Source organism: Sparus aurata, chromosome 4 (genome assembly GCF_900880675.1).
Source record: "Sparus aurata chromosome 4, fSpaAur1.1, whole genome shotgun sequence".
Taxonomy (NCBI): Eukaryota; Metazoa; Chordata; class Actinopteri; order Spariformes; family Sparidae; genus Sparus; species Sparus aurata.
The window spans coordinates 21,990,691-22,017,806 of NC_044190.1; the positions used below are offsets into that span (position 1 = coordinate 21,990,691).

General features: G+C 40.6%; 2 protein-coding genes across 3 annotated transcripts; one reads left to right on the plus strand and one right to left on the minus strand.

The window, feature by feature from the left end:
• The first annotated feature begins 292 nt into the window (after positions 1-292).
• Positions 293-14,851, plus strand: slc22a31 (solute carrier family 22 member 31). Of its 2 annotated transcripts, none has more exons than XM_030414675.1 (9): positions 293-938; positions 4,280-4,383; positions 4,962-5,116; positions 8,372-8,540; positions 9,852-9,997; positions 11,562-11,670; positions 11,788-12,002; positions 12,369-12,480; positions 12,585-14,851. In XM_030414675.1, exons 1-9 carry the CDS (start codon positions 507-509, stop codon positions 13,015-13,017), a joined length of 1,875 nt encoding a protein of 624 aa, XP_030270535.1. In that variant the 5' UTR covers positions 293-506; the 3' UTR covers positions 13,018-14,851. The 2 variants fall into 2 exon arrangements, with proteins under 2 accessions (XP_030270535.1, XP_030270536.1); XM_030414676.1 differs by having other exon boundaries at positions 12,369-12,460; positions 12,585-12,877.
• A 63-nt stretch (positions 14,852-14,914) lies between these two features.
• dpep1 (dipeptidase 1) lies at positions 14,915-23,571 on the minus strand. The gene is made up of 10 exons (XM_030414677.1): positions 23,210-23,571; positions 22,392-22,518; positions 20,709-20,841; positions 20,475-20,625; positions 19,400-19,469; positions 18,760-18,936; positions 17,212-17,296; positions 17,023-17,098; positions 15,746-15,881; positions 14,915-15,594 (listed from the first exon to the last, which is right to left on the minus strand). The coding sequence occupies exons 1-10, from the start codon at positions 23,335-23,337 to the stop codon at positions 15,403-15,405; spliced, it is 1,275 nt and encodes a 424-aa protein (XP_030270537.1). The 5' UTR covers positions 23,338-23,571; the 3' UTR covers positions 14,915-15,402.
• Positions 23,572-27,116: the final 3,545 nt, after the last annotated feature.

Consider the following 27,116-nt stretch of genomic DNA (forward strand, 5'->3'; position numbering starts at 1 on the left):
CCATCTGTCTAGCCTCAAACAGTGTTCTGAGACCTTATTTTCCTCTCAGAACAGCTTGTTTATTCGCTCACTGGAAAATAAAATATATAGTTTGTATTAGTTCCTCATTTATATTACAAATATTAAAATTCTGAGTTTGAATTTCTTGCCCAGAAACTACATATTGCCCCTTTAATCAATGGACTAACTGTTTAACAGAACTTAAGTCCTGATGTGCCATTTGCTGATGTCACAACTTCATATTTTCTTTCAAAAATATTTGAAAAATATTATTTTAATCCGTTATCAGTCATCTCCAGAGTCACACGCTATCTGGACCGGATCCAACCATATGTCTGGTGACTCGGCTGTGTCGGTTCCGTGACTCAGGGACGACCCTGACATGAGTCACTGAAGCAGCAGGTGTCTCATAGGTCGGTCCCCTGAACTCCTCCTCCTCTTCCTCCTCCTCCTCTTCACCTGCTCCTTCTGCGCGCTGACAACACAGTGTGCGCTCCGCCTGCGCCATGGCCACAGCATCGTCGGACCACACACACTCTCGCCCTCAGATGGACTACGAGACGAAGGTTTTCCCTCACACCGGCGGTTACGGACGCTACAACCGAATCGTGGTCGTGTTCAGCTGGTTCCCCAGCTTCGCCGTCATGTTGAATCTGTTCAGCGACGTGTTCTACACTTTGATCCCGGACTCGTACCACTGCAGACCGGATCCGCTGCTACTGCCCTCCACGTTCCTCCTCAGCAACTTCACCAGGAAGGGGTACCTGCACCTCGCCATCCCCTGGGTCAACGGCACCGGGCTCAGCCACTGTGAGCTCTTCAGGTACACGTCCAACAGCTCGGACTTCTCCGGGAATGTGCCCAGGGTGAGGGTGTCCTGCACCAAAGGGTGGGAGTACGCCCACGGAGCCGGGCTCCAGAGCAACTTTGTCACTGAGGTAAGGAGACTTTTCAGGCTGCTGGTCATCTTTCAGGTCCGTGTGGGGCTTTGAACTTTTAAAAGGAGTAAGAAACGGGGATGAAGTGGAGGATAAACTCACCTGAAGTTAGCGAATCTACATCTTAAGTCCATAAAAACAGCTTTTCTGGATCCAGTTGTACTTAAGATTGTTGGTTTTCCGAAATGTTTCTTTATTTAAAGGTGCAATATGTAAGAATTAAGCCACCTGTCGAATTCACCCTCAACAACTAGGGGGCAGCATATCAACATGGTGACGGCTAACTGCTGCCAACTCTAGGGGCAGTTAGCTAGTTAGCCTGGTTAGCTGTGGTGCTAGCATTCTGGACTAGCAGCTCAAAGCTACTGGTTGCTCATGCTGCATTCAAGTGCTCCTCAGATGGTCCCGATGGTCCCGTTTCCCACGTTGGGAAGTCATTCTTCCAAATTCGGTGTGTTCATGTGTCGGAATGTTGTTTTGCATTTTATCGCTCAGAGCGTTTAAACAACAGCTACACACTGCATCTTTTAACTGTCACATGCATTAACTCAGAGGCTGGACAAACAGTTCCCCCCGTTTTTTAAATTTCACAACTATTCAAATTTTTTGGTCTTGCTCCAAGATGGCGGTGCCAAAGCTGGTATCTGTTCCAGTCTCCGCTCAACAACAGCAGTTTATCTCTACTGGAGGCTCATGTGGTCGTAAAAACGGTTGTTCACGTCACTCAGTCAATATTTGCACAGTTAAAACTTTCTTTTTCACTCTCACTCATCTGTCTGGCAGGGTGCTTTCCCTCTGCTTCGTAGATCATACAGTATGCCTGCATTGAGCTCATGAACTGAATCATGGACTCTGAGGAAGCGCGTGCGGTGTGCATTGACTCCTTGTTTTTAAGCAGAATATGGATCTTGTTTGATTGTGTCGGACATACCATAACCGACGGCTGTCAACACGATTGCATCTTGTTGTGCAACTACACAAGTAAATAAACAGCAAGATAGAGTTTATCTTCCCCGCTGTCTGTTACTCGTCAGCTATTCAAGGAGCTATCCCAGTCTGCAAATGCTGATTAAGAGTTCCAACGAAAATAATTCTCCATGTGACGCTTGTACAACACATGGGCACGCTGCAGCTGTGTCAGCACAGGAGTTTGTAACACACCTCAGTGTGTTTGATGCAGTCTCTAAACCACAGGAGTGAAACTTACGATCTTTACTTGAGACAAGCAGGATGAAGAAGTCATTATGGGTAATTACCCCTCAACTGCTACTCAGAGTATTGTATGTGTTTTTTGCGTCATGGCTTCAAGGAAGTAGATACTCTCCTTTTTCCCCTCTTGATAAGCTGTTGCTCCCGCTCTGGGAAGTCTGAGGCCTCGATGTTCCTTCCTGAGACCCCGAACACCTCCTTTGCAGCAGCTTCCTCTCCCCATGACGACGTTTGCTGCGCCAAAGGAAAAAATTAGTAGAGTACAATGTGATCATCACCTTGAAATACACCAAGAAAACAACAGAAAAACCTTGGAGGACAGTTGTACTTACAATCATCTAAAAATGTTTTTCTTTGAGACGGAGGAGCAGAGTGTTTGTAGCGTCAGTGTTGTGGGACACTCCTCCTAAAGCTCATTTCATCAGAGTGGTCTATGCCTGTCACCTTTTTCCAACTTGTTATCCATTTGTGACCTCCCTATAGATCCCCACTTCCCTGTGTTCAAGAGGGACGTGTCGAAATCTACTTTTAACACCTTCATGTTTTGCTTCTTTTCCGCATATTCTTGATTCAATGTGTGATTAATTCCAATAACCACGTAGCAAGCACGGAATAACACTTACACCGGCACCGTGGGGATTCACAATGCAAACACAGGTTATGAGGGAGAGTCGGGAGAAATCCTGTGGCCTTCATAATGTACCAGAGTTTTGACGTCTTCAGACTTTTCCCCAGGGATCCCTTCTCTGATTAATGTGGGTCTGACATTTTACATTTTCTGTAGGTCGCTGTTGCAAATTAATCTGGCCTAATCTCTAATTTGTTGTCATGTCGCCATCCAAAATATCAGACCTCTGTTGCAGATGACATGTACCCTTAATTAGTGTTATGCGTTGTTGTTCACTTGCATAGCGGTTTTGTATTAGTGATTTACTGTACAGTGTTGCTGCCTGAATTTCTGCCATAGCAAACCATGAAATAACTGTGTATTTTGTGACAAGGAGAACGTCTCAAAAGTCTTGATGTGTTGGTGAAATTCAGCAGCAAGTGAATGAGCTAAACTCTACCTGTACTGGGTTGTAAGTAATGTTACTGATCATTGTCCAGCAGATATCCTGAGAGTTTAGTAAATGTTAGTTGTTATGAAATGCCTTGACTACAAATGGAGGACATGCAGGGGAGATAGAGGGAAAACAGGGGAAAGCAGTGACTGTTACTAACCAGGAGTAGAGCACGCTCTACTTTGAGCTCTACTTTGTTCTAATGTAATAACTCTGTCAGCAGACACCTTAACTCAATTACAGACGACATAATCTACATTCCTGCTTCCTCACAGAAACCTCTGTGTGTCCGACTTGACTGGTATCCTGCCGTTGTCCCCCGTTACGTAGTCAAATTAGACGGCAACATTTGTGGCACGGTAATAGAATTCACAGAAACCAAAGACGCTTGAAACATCATACGTATAAAATGTTAATGTACTGCTGCAGGAATTTTGCTCATGACATGTCAACAAATCCCCAAAACAAGTAGCAGAAGAATGCAGGGCTCATTTCTCTGTGCCGGAGAGCTCCATTGTTATCCAGAAACCATTGAAGACACATTAACGGGTCACACTGGGTGACATGTACCTGCAATACAATGAGCATGGCCACTGCAGTTTATTTTTAGTCTCACGTACTGTCCTTAACACTCACCAGAGCGCTAAATGTGTATTAATCCTTGGCTAAAGATGGTCCCCAGGCATGCACTCTTTACGCCTGTTTGAGTGTTTTTTTTTCTAAAAATCCAGCTGTTGTAGGGAATCGCTATATATCTGTGATGTTTTTTTTAAAAGATTTGAGTTTTTTAGTTTAAAACAAAATGCACAAACATTGGTTTAATCCCTAACAAGTTTATTTAGGGAAGAGAGAGCACAAACAGTTTTGCTGGTTGGTACAGTATGTCGCTCACCACATGGAACATTTTTATTTAAAGCTCATGATACTGTACGTTACAATAATTTGTCTCTTTTTAAACCTAATCGAATGGCCGTGCTCTCTGTTTAAGAGGCCTGTCTTTTTCCGAAGTTAATATTGAGTTTTGTTTTGGTCTAAAAATGCCTGAATGTACTTCTTTGTCTTCTTTCACAGTGGAACCTGGTTTGCAGTGACTACTGGAAAATCCCTTTGCAGCATATCTGCTTGATGGTAGGATGGATCCTGGGATACATCTTCCTCGGTACATTGTGTGACTGGTAAATAATGATTATACTTTTTATGCTGTTGTGTTCAGTATTACATTTTAAGAGAACGTTAACGTTGTTACTAAGGCTGCACATATCATTTCAGCATCAACACGGCAATGTGCACAAATGTAGTAGTCCCATTCTGCACGGTCAAGTGAGTGACGTTATAATTATAGCTGCGCTCCAACACGTCGTGCTACAACATTTAGCTGCTTTACTTGCCTAAATTACAAGAGAAGTCTATCTAATATTACATAATTTAGTCCAATTTAGGGGTCTTGTTAGACATGGAAATGTGTTGTTTGGAAGTGAACCAGCAAACAACCGGTCACAATCTTTATTTATCAATAAATCAAACAAAGCAGATTCTGCTTTGGTTGTTTGATAAAATGCATTTCTCTGAACCAACTATTTGTGAAATATCGACAACTGAAAAACAAGCTCACGTGTATCAACATGCATTAGTTCAAGTAGGACATTACAATTACGCAATATAACCCCTTAAACTGGCATCTTTCATTATACAAGGTGAACATACGTATTTATTTAATATTCCTGTGAGATGATAGTAACGTTTGTGTTTTCAGGTTGGGTCGTCGGCGGTGCTTCCTCCTCTCCATCAGTCTGTCCAGTCTGTTCGGTGTAGCCGTGTGCTTGTCCAACAGCGCGGTGATGTTTCTGCTGCTGCGTCTCTCTCAGGGCGCCATGCTCGCCGGGGTGTTTGTCTCCTCGTACATTGCCAGTGAGTGTCCTGTATAAACATTTAACGGTTAAGCTTCCTGCAGCCTTTTTCAGTAATTGACTTCTCTGGGGATTGGGGAAAAACTCCTTCCCCTATGCTGCGACTTAGTTCTTTGTTTATTTTAGAGAGCACTTTTAGATTCCTGTGCTTCACTCTAAGTCACTTGTTGCTGTGACTGTGTTTATGTAAATGTAATTTTTTTGCTAAATTGCTTTACTCTGTTACTCCCAAAGAATTCCATAAATTAGTAAAGTATATAAACGTGGTTAAAATAGACAAAATGAGAATCCTATGGGTAAATAAATGAGAAAAAAGAGACACGTGAACTTTTACTTGTACTGTATATCCAGTTGTTCAGTCCGAGACATGCTGTTGTAAAGTGCGCTTATTGAGAAAGTGCCTCAGCTCCACATGCTCTCAAAGGTTTGACTATTAAGACTAGTTGATGATTGTTCAATCTAAGTTAATTAAAAGAATTCTCTCTTGACGAAAATCTAATGTTCTGTAAATGTTAAGCAATGTAAATGTAATAAATCGTGACCATGTGATTCCCAGCGTAGAATAAAATGCTGTCATGCTGGTGCTGTACAATGTGAGCTCCTGAGTCAAGCAGACTGGCTGTGACTGCACAGTGAGTAGTCACAGTCTGTTTTAGTGCTTTACTCTGGGAAAACAAATCAGATTGTGAGATAAAAGCAGAATACAAATGCCTAATGCAAGCGTTTCGACTGAGCTAGCCGGTGAATCTTATCAGTCAAAGATAAGAAAAATGCACCCTCGCAGAAGCGAAGTAAAAATCCTGCCTATCTCTCCCATCTTATCCATATTTCAGGAAACACAAACACGTTTAAAACATACTTGATACATTTATTTCTGATGTCTGAAAGTCAAGAGTGAGACCTGAAAGACAAACCAAAGACAAAACAACGAAAATCTGAAGTATATGCTACGATTATATATGAGTGACAGGTCAATGACAGGAGAAACTTCTTATGTAAAAAGAAATGTAGCACATTAATTGAACAGTACATTATGTAGAGAGGAGCTGTAGATAAATGTATTGACATAATGTTCATCTGTAAGCACCTCCCATCTCCTCAAGTCTCTCTGATAGAAAGAATATAAAGAATAATTAAATGACCTCCATCATATCACAACCACAAGTCCGATTAATGGGAGTTCATTATATTAGGACATCTAATGACATAAAGGGGATGAAGAGGATGCATTTTTCTTCTTGGGTAAAAAAATGTCCACACGAACGCTTAACCCTCGCATTGAATGAATGCATTTACTTCCAGGCCTGTTGGATAAGCTAAGAAATCCATGGTTTTCCAACTAAAAACAAGGTTTATTGTTAACTGAGAAGTGGAGACTCACCTAGATACACCTATGGAAAGTAATAACCATAAAACAACTTGTAGATGCTGGTAAAACAGCTTTGGGTACACCGAAGAAAACAAAATATATCTTTTTAATACCTTGGAAAAACATTTGATATCTCTTCTTAAATTGTTAAGTTGTAATCTGTCAGGCTTCGGTCCAGATTGATTTGGTGAGTAAGACAACAAATTAAAAAAAAAACACAACAGAAGATCAACTGGTGTATCATTTACATTTAGGGATCAGATATTAATATTGGAATAGTTCATGTTACTATGGCTTTGTCTTGAAAAATACATTTTATTTTAATAGTTCCCAGTGATTATCCAATAGCATGTTTTGCTTGAAATGCCCTTCTCTACTTTCCAGCGCAGCCAAACAAACTCACTGTAACACTAGATTACATGCTGCATGGTTTCTTGTGACTTCCTTGTGCGGATGAAGTTAATTTGAATCCCGTGTGGGAATGGCGGACCCCGTCACAAACAAAAAAAACCTGAGTTTGGAGAATTAATTACAGAACCTTAATGTTTTGAACAGCTATTGCTGAAAAATGCCCATGATAAATTGCATAAAAATGGGGGGTTGACTTCATAAAGATAGGATTACACCTTTTAATTTGCAGTGGAGATTTAAACTTGCAGTTCGATTGACATGCATTGATGATGTATGATTTCCCGGTAAAGGCAGATGTGTTTGTTGACTTTTTCTTCATTCTAGCTTCAAAAACGTTATGCTCACCCAAATAATATCTGATATATATGATAATAATTAGGACACACAGTAGTTCAGTGAGCAACATGTTTGATTGCACTCTGGAATGACAAATATGTCCATAAATTACTACTGACAGACTCTAAGAGTTGTGGGGCAATTGGAGCCGATGAGAAACTACAGTGCGATGTGCTGAGCTCGGACTGCCAGCAGACAGCTGGTCGGTTTCTTTTTACTTCTACCTCTCAGCTGTCCTCATTTAGGGGCTCTCCGGTGTTCGCCCCCTCTGTGACGAAGCTTTAGCTCCCCTTCTTACTCATGTTTCTCTTTAAAGAGATGTCACCTGACTAGTAGGAAAACGTAGCGCATCAAATACAGTGTGTTTTCTTTCTGAAGCTGTCTAAAGTTGAGTGAAGTGGTACAGGAATGTTATAACATTTGTAGAACACATTCCTGCGTAGGAGGAGGTGGTGCTAGGTACACTTTTGTGTTTTGTTTTTGACATACCCCTCATACTCCCACATTCCTGTGAGGTCAGGGCTAGATTGAGTCCAGATTTTTGGGTCATTTGTTTCTTAGATTAGGCAGATGTTGGGCTGGGCGGGATGGGACCTGAGAGAAATGTTTCTCTGTGGTGTCCTGCCAGCGCTGCTCCTCCGCAGAGAGGAGAAAACAATAGTTGGACAGAACTGAAGGCGAGGAAGTGAGCAGGAAGCGAGGTCCTTGTTTCCCCCTCTGACAAGGGAGGAGGTGGAAAGAGAGTAAGAGCTCGGGGGGGGGGGGGGGGGGGGGCCAAGGAGGTCAAAGTTCAGCAGAAACTCTTGCAGCTTCACACGCTCCCAAACAAGTTTACGTCAGTGCCTGAAGTTAGGAGTACTTTATGTCCCAGCAGCATTACTGTGCCTTAAACTACCAAACACAATGCAACGAGGTTGCAGCAAAAGAAAAGAGACTTGTACATGCACAGACGCGCAACAGTATTTGTTATATTTAAGTATTTTGTCTGCTGAGAACTCCATAAAAGAGAGGGCAGATTGTTTCGTAGCTTCATCTGTGATGGGTTTCATTTCCTGACAGACAATGGATTGGTTTTGGACAAATGTATTAGTTTGGCTTCATCTGTGTCTTGATGGCGTCTGTCCTTCCTGCCTCTCTCAGGGTTGGAGCTGTGTGACCCTCCCCATCGTCTCATGGTGACCATGATCAGCAGCTTCTTCGGCGTGTTCGCAGAGCTGCTGTTGCCGGGTGTCGCCATTCTGTGCCGCGATTGGCCCGTCCTCCAGGCCGTGGCGACTGTGCCTCTGCTCCTGCTGCTTTCTAATTGGTGGTGAGTCATCTGGTCGTTTGTGTGTTGGCTGCATTGTGTTTGGTGGAGCTTTAAGGTCAGTTTTTAAACATACAGTCTCACATTGGGACGCAGTATGTTTGACCCATCTGCAGTTTGGAGTTGGTCCTGTTTCAACCTCACACCTGAGTGTTTTATTTCTTTTATAAAAGAGACCTGAGAACAAATTACAGAATACACGACATCACAACAAGACAGTTCAAACACATTCACTGATGAACTGATAATGTTGAAATTACAACATTTTATTTATGTATATGTGAACTTACCAAAAAATGCCAGGAATATTTTTGCCCGTGTGTTCATCTGTACACCCCCACCCTCTGTTGATGTCACAGACCATGTTTGTACGGAGCCCCAGACATTACATGGTTAAAAATAAAAATTAAATTATGACCACAATGTAGCTATAAATAAATATAAATACTAATTTGTGGACACAAAGTAGGTATAATGTGTGCACGAGATACAAATTAATAATATTGATATCATTCCTGGACAGCTGGGTAAGCAAATCGAGTGCACCTTCTCTACAAACTGCAATAGCCTACGTGATGTCCTTAAGATGAGTGTTCTTCTTATTCTGTTCACTTAAATATCTTGTTATCCTGCATTTAGGCAGTGCCTTTCAGAGATCATCTATTTTGAAAGTAGCATCATGTGTGTCAGACTCTCAGCTGAGGGAATACATAGGCTATATGAGCCGCAGTGTTTAATGATGCCACCGAACGCAGCCGTGCAGTTACAGTAGCGCTCACTGTATGTATTGCGTTGCCAAGGGAACCTATAGCCTATCAGTGATCAGAATCTAGTTTGTATTGATTTGCAGGTTGTTGTTGCTCTGACTGAACTACTGAAGGTGTCTGTAGTGTTCTGTGGACATTTGTCCTTCAATAAAATCACAGACGATTAAAAGTTCACTATATTATAGGCCTACTTAAATAACTGCCTAAATGCGGGATAAAAAGATATTGACTAGAACAGAATAAGAAAAGACACTCACCTTAAGGACATCACGTAGGCTATAGCGGTTTCTAGAGAAGGTGCGCTAGATTTGTTACCCAGTTGTCCAGGAATTATATTAATATCATTAATTAGTATTTCGTGCGCACATTATACCTACATCGTGGCCACAAATTAGTATTTTGTGGCCACAAATTAGTATTTCGTTCGGACGCTATAGCTATATTGTGGCCACAATTAAATTTTTTTTTGACCATTTCATGTCTGGGGCTCCGTATGTTTGAGCTCTGTATCTTTCTAAGATTTAACAACAGAGTTGTTTTTCCTCAGCTGTGTGTCAATGTTTCCTGAGTCTCCTCGCTGGCTGCTAGCCACAACTCAGATCGCCCAGGCCAAGAGGAGCCTGCAGGAATTCTCCACCAGGAATGGAGTTTGTCTGCAAGATGAAATCTACCCTGGGGAAACCCTGCTGTCAGGTACACACGCACGCACGCACGCACGCATGCACGCACGCACGCACGCACGCACACACACACAAACTGTCAAAGTTTTTTTCTTCTAAACCAATTTGATTTTAAGAATTAAAATGTTGCATATTCTTGATAACACATAACCCAGAGCATGAATAAATTGTCTCTTTTCATACAAGTTAAACATAAGCAAAGTCTAATCATAATCAATTTACAATGACCTCAAATGCACGATTGGCTGTCTCATATTTTCTATGAAGGCAATACTTCTCACAATGTCGCAACTCCATCTTGTACTTCACATGTCGTTTAGTCAGAATAAAAAGATTAACATGCTAGCTGTCATCTAACAACTCGTCAGTTCATATTCCCACATGAATCAAGAAGCTGCAACTGCCATTATTTTCAGTTAGAAATTCTTTTAATTGTCCTAAAGCCTCCCTACGTCTTCAGATGTTGCATTTCTTTCCATCTAACCAATCAGAAAAACTTTTTCTACACTACAACTGCGAGATTTGTTTCTTAAAGCAATGACTTAAATAAATCTATTGTCAAAACAGTTGCTGGTTAATTTCGGACAGTCGACTAATCAGTTAATTGTTTCAGCTCTAATCTGAATCATTATGTTTTAGTATGCTCAACATGTTTTGCTCCCTGCAGACCTCTGCACGCAGTTGTATCCAGAGGAAACTCTAAACTCTACTAAAATGATTTTATGAAATCCATATGTCGACATAATTGCATTTCTGCTCGTCTGTTTGACTTGAATTCAGAAATAAGGCAATCAGCATGAAACGACATTAGAGCGTATTAGTTCTGCATATTGCTTATTAGTTACTGTTTAAGAGCAAAGAATCAGTCCTCATAAAAGCATATTCTTACTTTAACATGTAGTGACAGGTACAGGGAAGAAAAGGCATTGGTTGTTAAAAATGTGACACATGGGACCACAGTAGTTTAAAGTTTCAGCCTGTTTCACTTTCAAACACACCCACCATCTTCCTAAAGGATGTCGTCGATAAGGTGCTCTGTTGAACCTGTAACTACATCCTACAGTGATTTCACCTGGGCTGCAGTCAAAAAAATACGTCCAATGTTGTTTTCTAGACACTTCTTTGAAGTATTTTATTGGCCTTTTGGCATGATTAATAGGACAGCTTGGGGAGACGATAGGAAATTGGATTAAAGGGAGGGGGGATGACACACAGCAAGGGGCTGCAGGTCAGGCTCGAACCCGGGGCTGCTGCAGCGAGGACAGAGCCTCTGTCATTTTGCAGAGACAAGATCCTCAGGGGGTGTTAAGTGTCTCTTTAAGACAGTAAAGAATGAGTTGAAGAGCAAAATCGCATCAACAGGGCTATCACATGACTCCACCTCTCTGCCTGTACACATTTTGGCCCTTTCCAGTTGAAGTGTGTGTTTGTTATTTGCACTCATTGACTTCCCAGACTTTTCCAATCCATATATTGATGCATTGCAATTGTAGTACACTTACTGGCAGTCATTATTAGCATTTGTGACAGCAAGATTCTAACCTTCCTTTTAAAACTTCCTTCTTTTCTGTCTGCAGAAATCGACACAGCATACGGAGAAGACTGCCGGCCGAGATACTTTTCAGTTCTGGAGCTGCGTCGGACTCGCGTCATCTGGAAAAACTGCCTCATCCTCAGTTTCACACTGTAAGTTTATATTCTTAATGTGAAAAAGCAAAAACAAAATGTCCATTTTATATCAAAATTGAGATGCAGTGTGTTTCATTGATGTTTATGGTTTTGACTCTCTCACCTCACCTCTAGGTTCATTGGAACAGGAATTCAGTACTGTTTCACCAGAAACCTGCGCAGTTATTCCACCAACTTCCACTTTAGCTACTTTCTCAGAGTGCTGACCGGAGCACTGGCCTGCATCTTCATCTGCCAGACAGTCGATCGTTTTGGTCGGCGTGGCATGCTTCTGCTCTCCGCCATCATCACCGGACTGTCATCGCTGCTGCTGCTGGCCCTCACTCAGTGTACGTAACACCTGCATCTTTATTTCATTTTCAACTCTGTTTATCGGTTGGTTGGTTGGTTTGTCAGCGGGATTACACAAAAAACACACCAGTTATCTCGATTAGCTCTGGTTACGATGGCGCTACAGTTAAAATTATTATGTTATTCATTTTTACTTCAAAACCAACTACCAAACACACACCCCACCTTCATAAACACAACAAAACAACAACAAAGAAAAGCCAGAGCGACGGACTATATAAGTTTCAGCCTAAAGAAAACTTGTAAAAAAGAATGTCCCAGCCAGATGTCACCAAGCAGGGAGTTAAAGGTCTGATAATTTAATAGATAATTGAAGATTAATCAGTTTTTCTTTCCTGTCTCAGACCTGCGTGGTGGACTGGTGTTGGTGCTTTCTGTCGTGGGTCTGCTGTTCTCTCAGGCTCTCGCCATGCTCAGTGTTTTCTTCGCCTGTGAGGTAATGCCGACTGCAGTTCGGTGAGTGATGAAACAGACAATATATTGTCTGATCATGTCACTGTGATGTCGTCCCCTGATGATTCCTCTTCGTTTTCCCTGCTCCCCTTTCCTCTCTCTGTCAGAGGTGGATGCCTCGGCCTCGTGCTGGCAGCGGGTTGTGTTGGCATGGCGGCCTCCTCCCTGATGGAGCTCCAAAACAATGGCGGCTACTTCCTCCACCACGTCATCTTCGCCTCCTTCGCCGTGCTCTCCGTGTTGTCCATAATGCTTTTACCTGAAAGCAAACGCAAGCCGCTCCCAGACTCCATGAAGGAGGGCGAGTGCCATCGGCGGCCTCCTCTCCTCCGGTCGCGGCCCGACAGGGACAGCCTGCCGTTACTGCACACCCGACCCCCGCTGTCCGAGTACAATCCTGATAACTATTCCCGCCTGGTGTCTGCCACCAGGAAGATGTTGACTAAAGATAATTTGCCTTACAGGATCGCTGTGCTGACTCAACCCCCTCTTGTGATGGACAGTGAAACACAGGGAGAAGAGAATGAGACACTGAGATAGGTTGTGTGATAACTCTTCTAAACAGACTTGGTCTATCCCTCCTCCTCTTTCTAGGCATATCTCTACAGACAGTCTGCCATCGTCCCTTATTTAATTATCGTCTGGCTGGTCATACCTCAACTGACGAGCCGCCCTTGGCTGGGATGTAATGCACTTTAGAGCGATGACTCCAAGTCTGTTACTTTTCAACAGTAGATCTTCTTGTTACATTTTATACTTGAAGCTGTTACTATTTTGTGGTTTTTTCGTCATGTGGATTCAAGTAGCACACTGAAAAATAAGAATAGATAGAATAGTTGTTTGGTCTGTAACATGTTGATCAGTGTTTCCTGAAGCCCAAAGGTGACATTCTCAAATGTCTTGTTTTGTCCACAATCCAAAAATGTGCAGTTTATATATACTGTAGTAGAGGAGGAACAGGAAAACTAAAACATATTCACATTTAAGAATCAGAGGATTGTCCTCTTTTTGGTATTTTCTCTTTCAAAAGATCACACTAGAGTTGCAACAATTGTTTGGCTGATCAATTTGCCGAAACACCAAGTATTTGATAATCAGTTAATTAGTAATATGTCATTTTCCAAGCAAAGGTACGGTTGTCAGCCTCTCGAATATAAATGTTTTGTCTCCTTTAATCCTTTTTGGACTGACAAAATAAGACATTTGAAGACATCCCCTTGGATTGTCTGATCTAGTGAATAATGGACAGATGGATTGATAATGCAGATGATGTTCAGTTGCAGCCTTAGATCTCCCTCTGCTGAGGTCACGCTGCTCGCCTGTCCGGAACCAGATTCTCAGACACAAGTTTGCCCAGAAACGCTGTCTTAACTGCGCAGCTTCTGTCGATCATGTGAGCTGCAACACTTTGTCCATTTGTGAGTTACTCACGCACTTTTCATTAAGTCTGATTCACCAGCAGTGTCTCTGTGCTGAGAGGATCCCGAGGAGCAGCAGGACACACAGCCCGCTCACACACGCTGTTGTTGTGGAGTCCTGTGTTTTACTTGTGAAGCACACAAGAGGGCGCTAATGACGCACTGGTCACTGAACATGATGGTGGATGTTCCTGACGTTGTGCCACCTATAAACCTTGTTCACCCTGTTATTTCACTTGGAAGTATTTTGCCAAAAGTTGGGATATGTGTGGGGGAAAAATAGATGATGGTGAACTTTGTCTGCAGCTGATGAGTTTTTCCACTCTATAAACCATTTTGTTAGGTTACAAACTATTATTTAAAGGTGCTATTTTTTTATGCCTATGTTACTTTTGTCTTCGAAGGCTGGAAGTAGATGATGAATTTGCAAACGTGTGAACATTTGCAGCTCACCCGCTCGCTACCCTGTAAAGATGATGAACTGTCTCCTCTGAGTTCTATTAGTAAAAATTAAAGGGGCTCTATGTAACAATTTCCTGCAATATTTTTTGTTGGCCATACGTGAGCAGATTGTAGCCTGACGTGAAAAATGAGCCCCTCCCCATCGCTCACATTTACCTACACAAGTCTGAACAGCTAACATTAGTTCAGCCTTTAATCTGTGGTTCAGTGGTTCAGAATTGAACAGGACCAACCTTCACTTGAGGACAGTAGATGTTTTTACCTGATTCAACAAGAGTCCTCTTCATTTTCATGTAAAAAAAAAAAAATGTAATATGTAATGTTGAACAGTGAGGGCAAACTGCCTGTCAGTGTCGCTAAACTCTGAATGAAAGGCTGTTGAACTCAAGCTTGCAGTGTGTCTGTGATTGTGTAATAGGAGAAAAACGCACTGCTGTTTTTGATTAGCCTTCAGGAGAGGTCTTTTTTTTAATTAAAGTCATGTTGTGATTTCATCCTCAGTGCTCTTACAGTTGCTCAAAGAATCTCATGCCATTTTTTTGTGTTGAAACTTTTTCCACAGACTGCTTGTTTGCCTTGTTAAAGAAGAAACATTGACTTTTTTGTATCTAAATTATCATGCCACCACCTCACTGCTTGTCACATGTTTGTAACCCAAAGTAAATTCAAAACATGCAAATTGGAGCTGAGAAGCCGATGGGATGGGCTCCCAGTGAAAAGGTCAGTTTAATGATGTTGATGAATACTTTTGTGTGTGGGTGTGTTCTGAGTACACAAGTATTACTAATAGTTGCCTCTTTCTGATGGTCTTATGGTGAATTAAAACAGCCAGATGAGTTCTGTAAACTCTGACACTGTTGAAGTCACTAGTATCTGGTCATTTTTTTAAAGCTAACCTGCAGAAAAAACATTAATATCAGACAAGCTGTTAAATCAATTTTAAAATGTAAACAGTAAACTGAGCCTATTAACAGATTTTCAGATTGTATCAGAGCCACTGGACAAACTGTTGATGTACATACATCCAGCTGCACTGATGAGCAGTCTATAGAGCTGATAGTAAGAGAAGACCCTGGAGAGCCAGTGTGAGCTGCAGGCCCAGCGTGCTGAGTGAACTCCCAGCTCCAGTTATATCGTCGGGGTAACCGTGGCTCGTCCTGCAGAGAGAGTTCTTATTCACCTCAGCATACGGAATAGGAACATCATCTGGTTTGTTGTTAGTCAACTTGTCACGGACCTGAGACACAAAGAAAAACTGTGAAGCAGCAGACAGGTGTGTGTGTGTGTGTGTGTGTGTGTGTGTGTGTGTGTGTGTGTGTGTGTGTGTGTGTGTGTGTGTGTGTGTGTGTGTGTGTGTGTGTGTGTGTGTGTGTGTGTGTGTGGCTCACCATCTCAGCCTCACTAAAGACACGTAGCAGGTTGTTTCCCAGAGCCTTATTCACCTCGTCATCAGTCCATCCTCTCTTCAGCAGTTCAGCCACCACATTTGGCACTTTGGACACGTCCTCCAGCCCCTCCGGCAGTCTGACAGACACATTTGAAACAGTTTCTTGATAAAAAAGTCAATTTTTTTTATTTTGATCTTTCACTGTCTCAGCCCAGCTGTCCAGAGGCTTATGTTTAAAGGTCCAGTGTGTAGAAGTTAGGAGTATCTATTGACAGAATTGGAATATAAAATTCACAATTATACGTTCATTAAGGTGTAGTCACCCCAAAAAATAATTGAGTTTTCGTTAACGTAGAATGAGCCTTTTATATCTACAGAGGGAGCAGGTCCCCTTCCACAAAGTTCGCCATGTTTCTCCAGTAGCCCCTTTCATGTTTTTTAGTGGCCACCGTATTTGAGGGTGAGAAGAGGGATTCTACACACTGACAGAGAGGTACACTGGAGTCCTGAGTTGGACTTTAGTCACCTCAAGTGGCTGTTTAAATCACTTGAGACTCCACTTGGACTCGTAGGTTAGACACTCATGAGTTGACTTTTCATTTTATGTTTTTTCAGTATTTTTTTTGATCAAGAAAAAAGTAGGAAATTATAATTACAGATGCAGATGATAAGTTTGGTGAAGTTTTGTAGTCTGCAAAACATTTCCAGAGCTTTGCAACAAAACAGCATTGCAGCATTCTCCTTAGCAACTAAAGTAGATGGGGTCTAAAAAACATGCAAAACAGCCACTCGAAAACACATTAATTGGCTTAATACAGCTCATCCCGGGTAATCAAAGTCTGCTGAAGTACCAATATTATACATTTATTTGAAGAGAGAGGCTTTCACCCTTCTTACAGATGAACTCTTCACTGTTGCTGCTCAGCTAAAAGCGTTGGCATGCACCCGTTCTGAAGTGGGTGGCCAAATCAATTTGCGATCTCGGAGCCTCTGGGGACTTGGATTACATCCTTCGGGTTGTTTTTTTTTACATTTTAAAACAAGTCCCCATCTACTTCAGTTGTATAGGAGAATGCTGCAACGTTGTTTTGCTGTTCCAGAAGTTCCAGAAATGTTTTGTGGACTACAAAATTTCACCTGGCATGGAAGTGAGCAGATAGTGACTGAAGTGAATTTTATTTGGTGAAGTTGAGGCTTTCTGAAACTTGGACCAAATGACTGAGGTCACATGTCAGCACACTGGACCTTTAAGTTGATGTTTGAATGTTTTCCACTCACCTCGTCACCCCGTCGTAATCTCCACCAAAACCAATTATGTCCGCCCCTGCCACTTTCTTTATATGGTCAAAGTGATCTGCGATGAGGGCAGTAAAGTTGAGAATAAAGCAGATGGGTACAGAAATGATGATAAATGTTAATATTTAACTGGGTTTACGGTAGTTCTTCATGGTCATAACAGGTGTTTACCGGCCACGTCTGAGATGTTCGCGGTCTCGCTGCAGGTCACGTAGTCGTTATAGAAGTTCACCATGACGATCCCTTTTTTCTCTCGCTGGAGACACAGATGGGATGTGACATGACAGTGAAACACTTACTGACCTAGAAACTCTGATCTATAGGAAGGAACGACACACTGCATCGTTTCTGCTTTGTTAGACAGGACACACTCTCCGGAGCAAGGTCGGTGAAAGACACGACCAGGGCCAAGAGATGCGTTCAAACACAATAATAATAAAGTACACAAGGGTAGTAACCTCTGCTTTCTTATCATTTTTATTAGAGTCCTTGTCTCCCGGTTATCACTGAGATGCTTCTTTATTGGTTTGTTCTTTTTTTTTTTTTTTTCTTTTTTTACAATACTGCACAATAATCTCCTGTTACTGTTTTACTGCTTATTACTGTGAAACTTCCATTACAGACCACAAGTATCAGTAGAAGTGGACACAAGGTGCTGATTTCAACTCTTTAGTGTGACAAAGGCGATTACAGAGCTGTGTTCTCTGAGATAACAAGACTCAAAGGCAGGATGTTTTTTCTACAGCCTCAGTAGGGGGGTCGTTTCAGCGCAGTCAGGATAGCTGTTGTCTTCTGAGACTTTCTGCCACCTGTACTTAAGTGCAGTTTTGAGTTATTGCCACTTCCTTTTTGCTGCCATGCCACTACAATTCAGAAGGAATTATTGTACTCATGCATTTTGTTATAAATTAGAGTAACTGTTCCCAACAATAATGGCCTGTGAGCCCTTTAAAGAAGAAGTGTCTAGTCGGGGCTCCTCATCATGTTTTATATGTTGAGTTAAATCAATTAGTTGTCAAAGAATTTAATGAATCATCAGTCATTTTTTAGACAAAAACATTCACAGATTTTAGCTTCTCAAATGTGAATATTTTCATAGTTGTCTATAACTGCACATTAAACATCTTTGGGCTGTGGGAAAAAAACGGGACATGTGACGACATCTTCTTGGTCATCAACATTTTTATGGACCAAAGAACTCACTGATAAAGTGTCTACAGACCGACCAATAATGAAAATAATCTTTGGTTGCAGACATTCACCTTCTAAACATATCAGATGGCTTCATTTAAATGTTTTCCAAAAAAAACCAAAAACTAATGAGGGAAAAATGATTTCGTATTTCACTATAAAGAAGAATGAATACATATTTGTGGAGCAGAACTTTGTTATATATTCTATTTGTCTCTGTTTAATATTTTTACAACCACTGCGATTTATCTGGTAACACTTTGAGGGGTCTGACTGAGAGGTCGGGAACTACTGGACTAAACTACCTAAATATCTATAAAGTAGTTTAAAATCAGCAACCTGCTGCTCAGAAATGAATGATCAGCATGAATAATCCGATAATTTAATCAATAATAATATATCTTTCACTTGGGCCATTTCTCTACATATCCAGTACTACTACATTTACCTGCAATTAACTAATTTATTTTTAGGTACATTTATTCGAGTGAAGGATCTAAATTGTCCATTATACACACACACTCTTACCACTCTCCTGAGGACATCATCAGGGACGTTCCTCGCGTGTTTACAGATGCTGTAGGCTGATGAGTGGCTGAATATGACCGGAGCTTCAGACATGTCGAGGACCTGGTTCATCACTTTTACTGTCACATGAGCGAGGTCGATGAGCATCCCCAGACGGTTCATTTCCATGACTACTTGCTGTAGTGGACAGGGAATGCTGTTAAAAGCTTTCATTTCTATCGTCCATGTCAATAGTTTCCCATGTCTTGTATTGAATATTGTTTCAGATATCTGTTTTCACTTGACATCAAATTCTGTTGATTAGCATAAAAAACAAAACCCTTCGTTGGTTCAGGGCTGTTGAACAATGAAACATAAGAACTGAACTTTTTATAAGCACTTACTCCATCTAGCAGTATAAGAAAAGAAAATGTTACTTTGTCACTGTATTTCTTTAATTAGTTTTTGTTGAGTTATATTGTAGGAGTAAAACTTAATAACTTTGATTGCATCATCTAGTAAACATCTAAGTTTGTCCATTTGCGCAATAAACTGAAGCTGAATAAAACACAATGGCAGTAAAACAATTTGAAAACACCAATCGGTAACTTATTACACATTATAAATCATGTAATTTCCTCATCTCTGCCAGCTCACTGACCTTGCCAAACTGAGATAGTCCATTATGCTCGGAAGGGTCTGATCCTTCGTCGACAAGCCAGTTATCAGCCCTGATGGGAAAAGACACAGTCACCATGAAAAGGCCAAAGTAAGCGAAAACAAGTGAAGGAAATTAGAGTCGATGTCTTGGATCTGTCAAAGAATAACCAGGGATCACATCTCTAGCCTGGACACTGCATTTAAGTACTCTTAAAGACTTCATTCCAAAGTAAATTTGATGATTTTAAGGGCCACAAATTGCACATTTATTACATATTATCGGAAATCAGAGATAACAAAGAGCAAACAACAGACAGGTGAATATGCAGCTATATACTTTGGTAAGTTTACATTTACAGTTAATTAAACCAGCTTGACTCCTCACTGCAGCTTTATAACTCAGTGATCAGGTTAAACACTTCTGTGCTCTTCTGGATAATCCGATACTGCTGCCTGGAGTGCATGAGAGGCCTGCAGAATTCCCCCAAACTCCCCACAACAACCGAACGTGACCTCTGATGGTGAAACACCACACTGATAAAACCGGTGGTGGAGGAGGAAGTTCTCAGATCTCAGGTGCTTTATGTCTTCAGTACATTTTGAGATAAGTCATGATTGTCTGTTTTCACTATAATGACAAAAGTGAGAACCATGACAAAGGTAATTCAGTGTTGTGCAATTTGAAAAAAAACCCCACATACTGTAGCACAAGATAGAGCAACTGTCACTTTTTCTTTGCTTGAAATGAAAACCTGATTCTTAAAAGGGAGGGAAACGTAAAAGAACCTCAAATTTGATTTGTAATATTTGTCATTTGTTGATTCAACTTACTATCTACAGTTAACGGAACATGTTTCCTCAAGTTCCGTTGACCCAAAATTTGGTTTGATTTTTTGCTTGTAATGGAACATTTTTTACAGCGTGCTTTTACAGGAGTACAGATTCGGTATGATTCCTCCACAACTGGCTCGATCCCCTCACACGCACAAACACACAACTCGTGTGACGCCTGATTGGCAGTTGTACTCACGTGTGTGTGTTTGGTGGAGTAAACCTGCTGTGCTGCTGGCTCTTACCAGGGTGTGTTGCAGGAGTGTGTGAGAGTTAGGTAGCGGACCCCCAGTTGGTACATGGTGCGCAGGGTGCCCAGACTGCTGTCGATGGAGTGACCCCCCTCCACCCCAATCAGACTGGCTGTCTTGTTCTGGTTGAAGGCCGTCATGATGTCTGTGAGTGATAATGGGTGATTCAGCCAGGAAGAGAGTGGAGATGACGCTTAAATGTCTCTGAAACTACTATCACAATCTCACCTTGGCTACTGGTGGCGAACATGAAGTTGTCTGGGTAATTTTGGCACATCCTGTGAACCACATCGATCTGCTCCAGTGTTTGTCGGACGGCGTCTTTGTACTGAGTGTCACAGGGAACGTAGGCCGACCAGAACTGACACAGAAACAGACGATAATGAATTAGCAGCACTCCTGTGTGTCCAGGGAACGTTTCCTAACTAGAACCAAGTCCCTTTTTTAGTGGAGGGTTTTATGTAACATTTTATATATTATATAACACTTAAAATACGGATGTTTACAGAGAAAATCATCGCTTTTCAGTGATGAAATATAAGTACATTTACTCAATGACTGTACTTAAGTGAAGTTTTAAGGTATTTGTAGTTTACTTGAGTATTTCCATATTGTACTCACACAAAGTACTGATCCCATACCAGTTCTTCTCCCCCCTAATCTAAAATGTGCATATTTTACTGGAGAACTGATTCGAATGAATGAAACACCAATTTCTTTCTAATGTCACAGAAAAAGGAATTTGTGGATTGGGCTGGCCAAAGCTGGCTGATCAACTTAATAAGGTCAGTTTTGGGGCAGATGTGGTATGGTGAAAGAAGTATTCATATCCACTCGAGTACAACCCTGAAGATGATTTACTTATCTACTTTCCACCACTGCAAACTTTTTATCTCTTACAATTTAAAAAAATAATATGGACTTACATTTCTTGGTCAGGCAGGTCAGTAAATGTTTAATTTAAAGGGTAACTCCACAAATGTACACATTAAAGTGATATAAGATTAAAATCTTCTTTAAATAAAGCTTAAAAAAAACGTTTTGCTTTGAAATCAAGAGGCTTTATTGACTGAGTGTTTTCATTTTGAACACTGGCGACTGAAATCTTAAAAACATGTTTTTTCAAAATCATGAAAACAGTGTTTATTCATTCATCTATATGCATTCCCAAGTTCTGGCAATTATTTTTTCTTCAACTGACATTCCAGTGTTTTAATCATGAGCCTCTACCCAACAATTTACAGCAAAAGAACACATTAAAAGGAAAATGATACTTGTAATGTATCTACCATTAAAGGGTTATAGGATAACTCCACTCATTTTACAGATGTGTAGAATAAAAAAGGGGATATCACTGTCTCTGTGTGATGCTAGACAAGTGGAATGCTTTTCAAAACCTGATGCCTACATTACCCACAATGCAACTAAGTATAGTAGTATACTAAGTAATACCACTGAGTGACATCCCTTGATGTACTTTACCAGATTACGCGCAGCTACCAATGGAGCCACAAAAGACTTTATACCACTTTTTTCACATATGCAGAAGTACTTCCTAACACCTGAAAACACTTTAATGTGTAAAACTGGTGGAGTTACCCTTTAGAGGAGGATCGACTATAGATAACTGTGTCATCTGCATACAAATTAATCTATACGTTTCATTAAATTTGGTTTTATAACACAGAGAACAAAAAGGTTGTAATGTAAAACTTTCTTGTTCACTGCCTCCCTTTTTCCATGACATCTTTGAGCTGCTCACCAGTTTAAATAATTTCAAGCAATCCTCCCACATTGTTTGTTTTATTAAGAGCATCAACTGAGCTGGTGTTTAGAGAGACCAATTCTACATCTCTTCATAATTTTTTCTCTGATTTATCTCTTCCCCAGTACACTCTGTTCTGTTTGTACCTGAGCTCCCAGTTTTCCCTGCTTGATCTTCGGGATGTTGGTGTGTGTTGTGTTTAGTGTGTGAAGGTCCACTGCATTGAGCTGATTGTTGAATTGCTTTAGAAGTTGCCAGGGCAGGTCGTTGTGGCTGAAAGAGCAGGAAGTAAAAGGTCACACACACGGCCTCTTTGATCATTAACTGTGATTTTACAGCAGCCAGGAAAACCGCTAGAAATGATTTTGATCCAAAGTCCATATTATTTTTTTAAATTGTAAGAGATAAAAAGTTCGCAGTGGTGGAAAGTAGATAAGTAAATCATCTTCAGGGTTGTACTCGAGTGGATATGAATACTTCATACTAAAAACAGTTGGATTAAAAAATAACCCAATTTTAACCCAATTGCTGGGTCGAATAAGGACGAACCCCTTTTTGGGTTATTTTAACCCAACAGGTTGGGTTATTTTCTTTCGACCCAACTTTTGGGTTGAATATTTAACCCAAAAGTTGGGTTATGCTTAACTACAATGTTGGGTCTACACCTCGTCATCATTTTTTCTCTGATTTATCTCGTCCCCAGTACACTCTGTTCTGTTTGTCCCTGAGCTCCCAGTTTTCACACACACACACACGGCCTCTTTGATCATTAACTGTGATTTTACAGCAGCCAGGAAAACCGCTAGAAATGATTTCCAGAAGTGCGTTTTTTTTTTACCACAGAGAGCGTCATGTTTACTGCTGCTGGTCCTCATTATGACAGACAGACAGCAGATGAAATAATTAAGACCATCATTCAAAGCACTTTTTCAAAAAAAAAATGCAAGTGACGTTTTTTACTCACCCATCGATGAGAGGGGTCTCAGACATCAGCTTCAGAGCTTTGGTCAAGTATGGATCCTCAGCAGCGAAGACGGTGCAATGACTTACCCATAGCGTGAGACATAAAGCTGAGATGACCTTAGACAGCATTTTTCAAACTTTGACACGCCGTGTTCTTCTCTTCTTTTTCTTTGCGCCTCCAAACTTTCGTTCCGCACCGTGTGCCCAATCCCAACAGTGCTCCCCTTGACCTCTCTCTTACCTCTGAATAACGCTGCTGGAATTACTTTCTGACAATCTCTAACCTTTTAGGTTCTGTTGTTTGTACACAGCAGATTCTCACTCAAGTTTTCTGTCTGTTCGGGTGTGATTTTTGGCTTTAAATATATACTCTGCTCATCGCTCCTCCTCTCTCTTTTGTCTGTTTCTAATTACAGTGTCAGCAGTCGTAAATGCAGAACAGTAGCTTCAACATTCTCACGATCTCTGCAGATGTTGTGGGTTAATGAATAATGCACAGCTTAACAGCTTTTTCTCAAGTTTAAAACATGTAATGTAGAGAATTACATATGTAATTCCTGTGGCCTTGGAAAAACAAATTCCCCGCAACTGCTAGGCAGAAATGTGAGGGGGAGTGATTGTGAGTTTTATACAAAGTTAGACTACTTTAGTTTCAGTACTTTTTCTTTCTTTATAATGATTCTGGTTCTAGGTTGCTTTGGCAGTTTATATAGCTACTCTACAACAACGTACTGCTATATCACAGTAATCTGACAGGTATTTTACAGGCCTGTGTGGAGATTTGTCTGAGAGCCACACACTCACTGCAGGGGATGATGTAAGATCTCGTCTTTGAGCCCTCATGAACTTTAGACACACAAAGCACAACTTCCAAAACAGATCTGGAGGTAAAACACGGTATACTGTATTCAGGAAATTTGATATGATATATTAAACGACTAATGGAGATACATCTACAGATTATTTTCTCAATTAAATTATTTAGTCTGTAGAATGTTAAATCTCTTTTAATTATTATTAATAATTATTATTTTTTCAAAAAAGTCAAGGTATTCAATGTTCTACCATAAAAGACAAGGATATGTACGTTAATATACAAAGATTCACATTTGAGAAGGTGAAACTAGTTCATTTTAGTCATTTCTCTGTAAATCAACTAATCAATGAATAGACTGATGATTTCAGCTCTAATATTGTAGTGATAGCACATTTTTCCTTTCCTCTCAACAACAAAGTTGTTAATGAGAGAAAATAAGCTAACAAACCAAAGGCCAATGGTGGATACAGTTAAGTATTAACTTAATGTTGAGATTTAATGAATGACAGTGTTTTCATTTTGTGAGTTCCTGTCATGGTGTGCTGCAGCTGATATAAAGACAAGACAATAACCTGGTGATTTGGTGAACCGTGTTCTTCTTAATGATTCCAGGGTGTAAAGATCACAATGATTCTGATTCATCAAGTTAGACAAAATGTATAATAATTAAATAATAAAAAATTCTGTGTAAAGATACAAATCAAATTAGTTTCTTTTCACTATAACATGTAGAACAACAGATGAGATGATCTTAGGTGAGGTGTTCGTTATGAAAGCACCAATTTATTGCCCCCAGTAACAACTTCACCCTCTTATCTTTAAAGCTGATTCTCCAATTTGTCAATAAAGATGATGGACTTTGATAAATGACGCCCACTTTACCAGGTCAAAGTGTTTAATAAAAATTATTGTGATGCAGTGCTTTACAGTCTTTATTCATTTTCATTCATTCATGTATGTGTATGTATGTATATATATATATATATATGTATATATATATATATATATATATATATAGATAGATAGATAGATAGATAGATAGATAGATAGATAGATAGATAGATAGATTAGATTTAACTAAGCAAATAGGTAAGAGCCTCCTATTGGATTATTACTGCATGGGCGATTATCTTTCAGCTGGCAACAAGTTATTTAACCCCAACTGATGCAATGAGTAGCTTGAACGAACCAAGTGGAAAGATACATCCCGTGGTCGTGAAAAAAAGATGTTACTCGGTTTGAGAAGGGTCAAATCATTGGCATGCATCAGGCAGAGAGCTACTACTACTAAAATTGGGTTAAGAACTGTCCGACGCATTATTAAAAACTAGAAGGATAGTGGGGAACCATGGTCTTCGAGGAAGAAATGTGGTTGGAAAAATATCCCAATTGATCATGATTGGCAATCACTTATAGGTTTGGTGAAACCAAATCGTAGAAAAACAACAGTAGAACTCAGGGCTATGTTTAATAGTGAAGAGCATTCCCACACACACAATGTGAAGGGAACTCAAGGGATTGAACAGCTGTGTAGCCTTAAGAAAACCACTAATCAGTAAGGCTAATCGGAAAAAAAGGACTCTGGAGCAATGGAAGAAGGTCATGTGGTCTGATGAGTCCAGATTTACCCTGTTCCAGAGTGATGGGCGTATCAGGGTCAGAGAGGGGTGGATGAAGTGCTGCACCCATCATGCCTAGTGCCTGCTGTACAAGCCTGTAGGGGCAGTGCTATGATCTGGGGTTGCTGCAGTTGGTCAGGTTCAGCATTTTTATGTGCCCAAGAATGAGGTCAGCTGACTACCTGTATATAATGAATGACCAGGTTATTCCATCAATGGATTTTTTCTTCTCTGATGGCACGGGCATATTCCAAGATGACAATGCCAGGATTCATCAGGCTCAAATTGTGAAAGAGTGGTTCAAGGAGCCTGAGACAACGTTTTCACACATGGATTGGCCACCACAGAGTCCAGACCTTAACCCCATTGAGAGTCTTTGGGATGTGCTGGAGAAGGCTTTGCACAGTGTGCGACTCCCCCATCATCAATACAAGATTTTGGTGAAAACTTAATGCAACGCTGGACGGAATTAAATCTTGCGACATTGCAGAAGCTTATCGAAACAATGCCACAGCGAATGCGTGCCTTAATCAAGGCTAAAGGCGGACCAATGAAATATAAGAGTGTGTGACCTTTTTTTTCTGGTGGCGGCTTTTTTTTTGGGCAGTGTATATACACTGTGGACTTATATCAGGAAATCTATCAAAAGTTATTAATTTATCTATTTGCACTTCTAAGTTTCACCATTTATTTTCCCTTCAACTAACCACACAGTGTTTTAATTGGTTTTGAATACCAACTATTTACAGTAACGGTACGTATTACAGTACAATAAAACGCATTTTCGTAACTGTGGAATATAATCCTAATGTATCTTCCTAAACAGTCATTCAAGGGTTAACACATACCTCGCATTTTCTTTAACCATAACTGACATAAAATCTGGCGACACTCCCATTCACCGCCTTCTAAAGTCTGGAAAACAATGCTCACTGTGAAATGATGTAGCCTTTTGACCAAAGACCAAAAGGAATTACAACTCCTCAAATTATAGACATCTCTGTGCCGTTTGTGTAGTGTGAGCCCAGGTTCTTTCAAGAGCTGTTCAAGCACCACCACCCATACAGTAATTCTGATTAATGGGACACGTACAAACAAAATGTCAAACAGATCGCACAGCACAATAGAAACAAACACTACACAGTTAATCAATTATATTTTTTCTTTTTCGTTTAGACAGATCATTGTTTCTTGATAAATATATTGTTTATTCCTGCTTTGTTCACTAAGTCGTGTTAACAGCTGTTCGAAGTTCAGAATCACCTTTTCATAAAGGCTCTTTTAAAATAAGACAAACACATAAAACAGTACAATTCAGACACCAAATGTATGATTGACATTTGAAAGAATTAAATGATTTAAAATGTATTTCAGCTCAGTGTTACAGGCTAAGGAAGAACATTGTTGCAGGTTGCTCATCAGTATGCAAGAAACACCCACTGAGTGACTCACAGACTTTTTTTTTTTTTCCC

Coding starts and splice junctions, on each gene's coding strand:
- slc22a31 (XM_030414675.1), top strand. CDS start 507: ATGGCCACAGCATCGTCGGACCACACACACTCTCGCCCTCAGATGGAC. Junction 939..4,279: donor AGAGCAACTTTGTCACTGAG/GTAAGGAGACTT, acceptor CTTCTTTCACAG/TGGAACCTGGTTTGCAGTGA. Junction 4,384..4,961: donor CTCGGTACATTGTGTGACTG/GTAAATAATGAT, acceptor TTGTGTTTTCAG/GTTGGGTCGTCGGCGGTGCT.
- dpep1 (XM_030414677.1), bottom strand. CDS start 23,337: ATGCTGTCTAAGGTCATCTCAGCTTTATGTCTCACGCTATGGGTAAGT. Junction 18,937..19,399: donor GACTATCTCAGTTTGGCAAG/GTCAGTGAGCTG, acceptor TGTCCACTACAG/CAAGTAGTCATGGAAATGAA. Junction 17,297..18,759: donor ATGATGTCCTCAGGAGAGTG/GTAAGAGTGTGT, acceptor CTGTGTCTCCAG/CGAGAGAAAAAAGGGATCGT.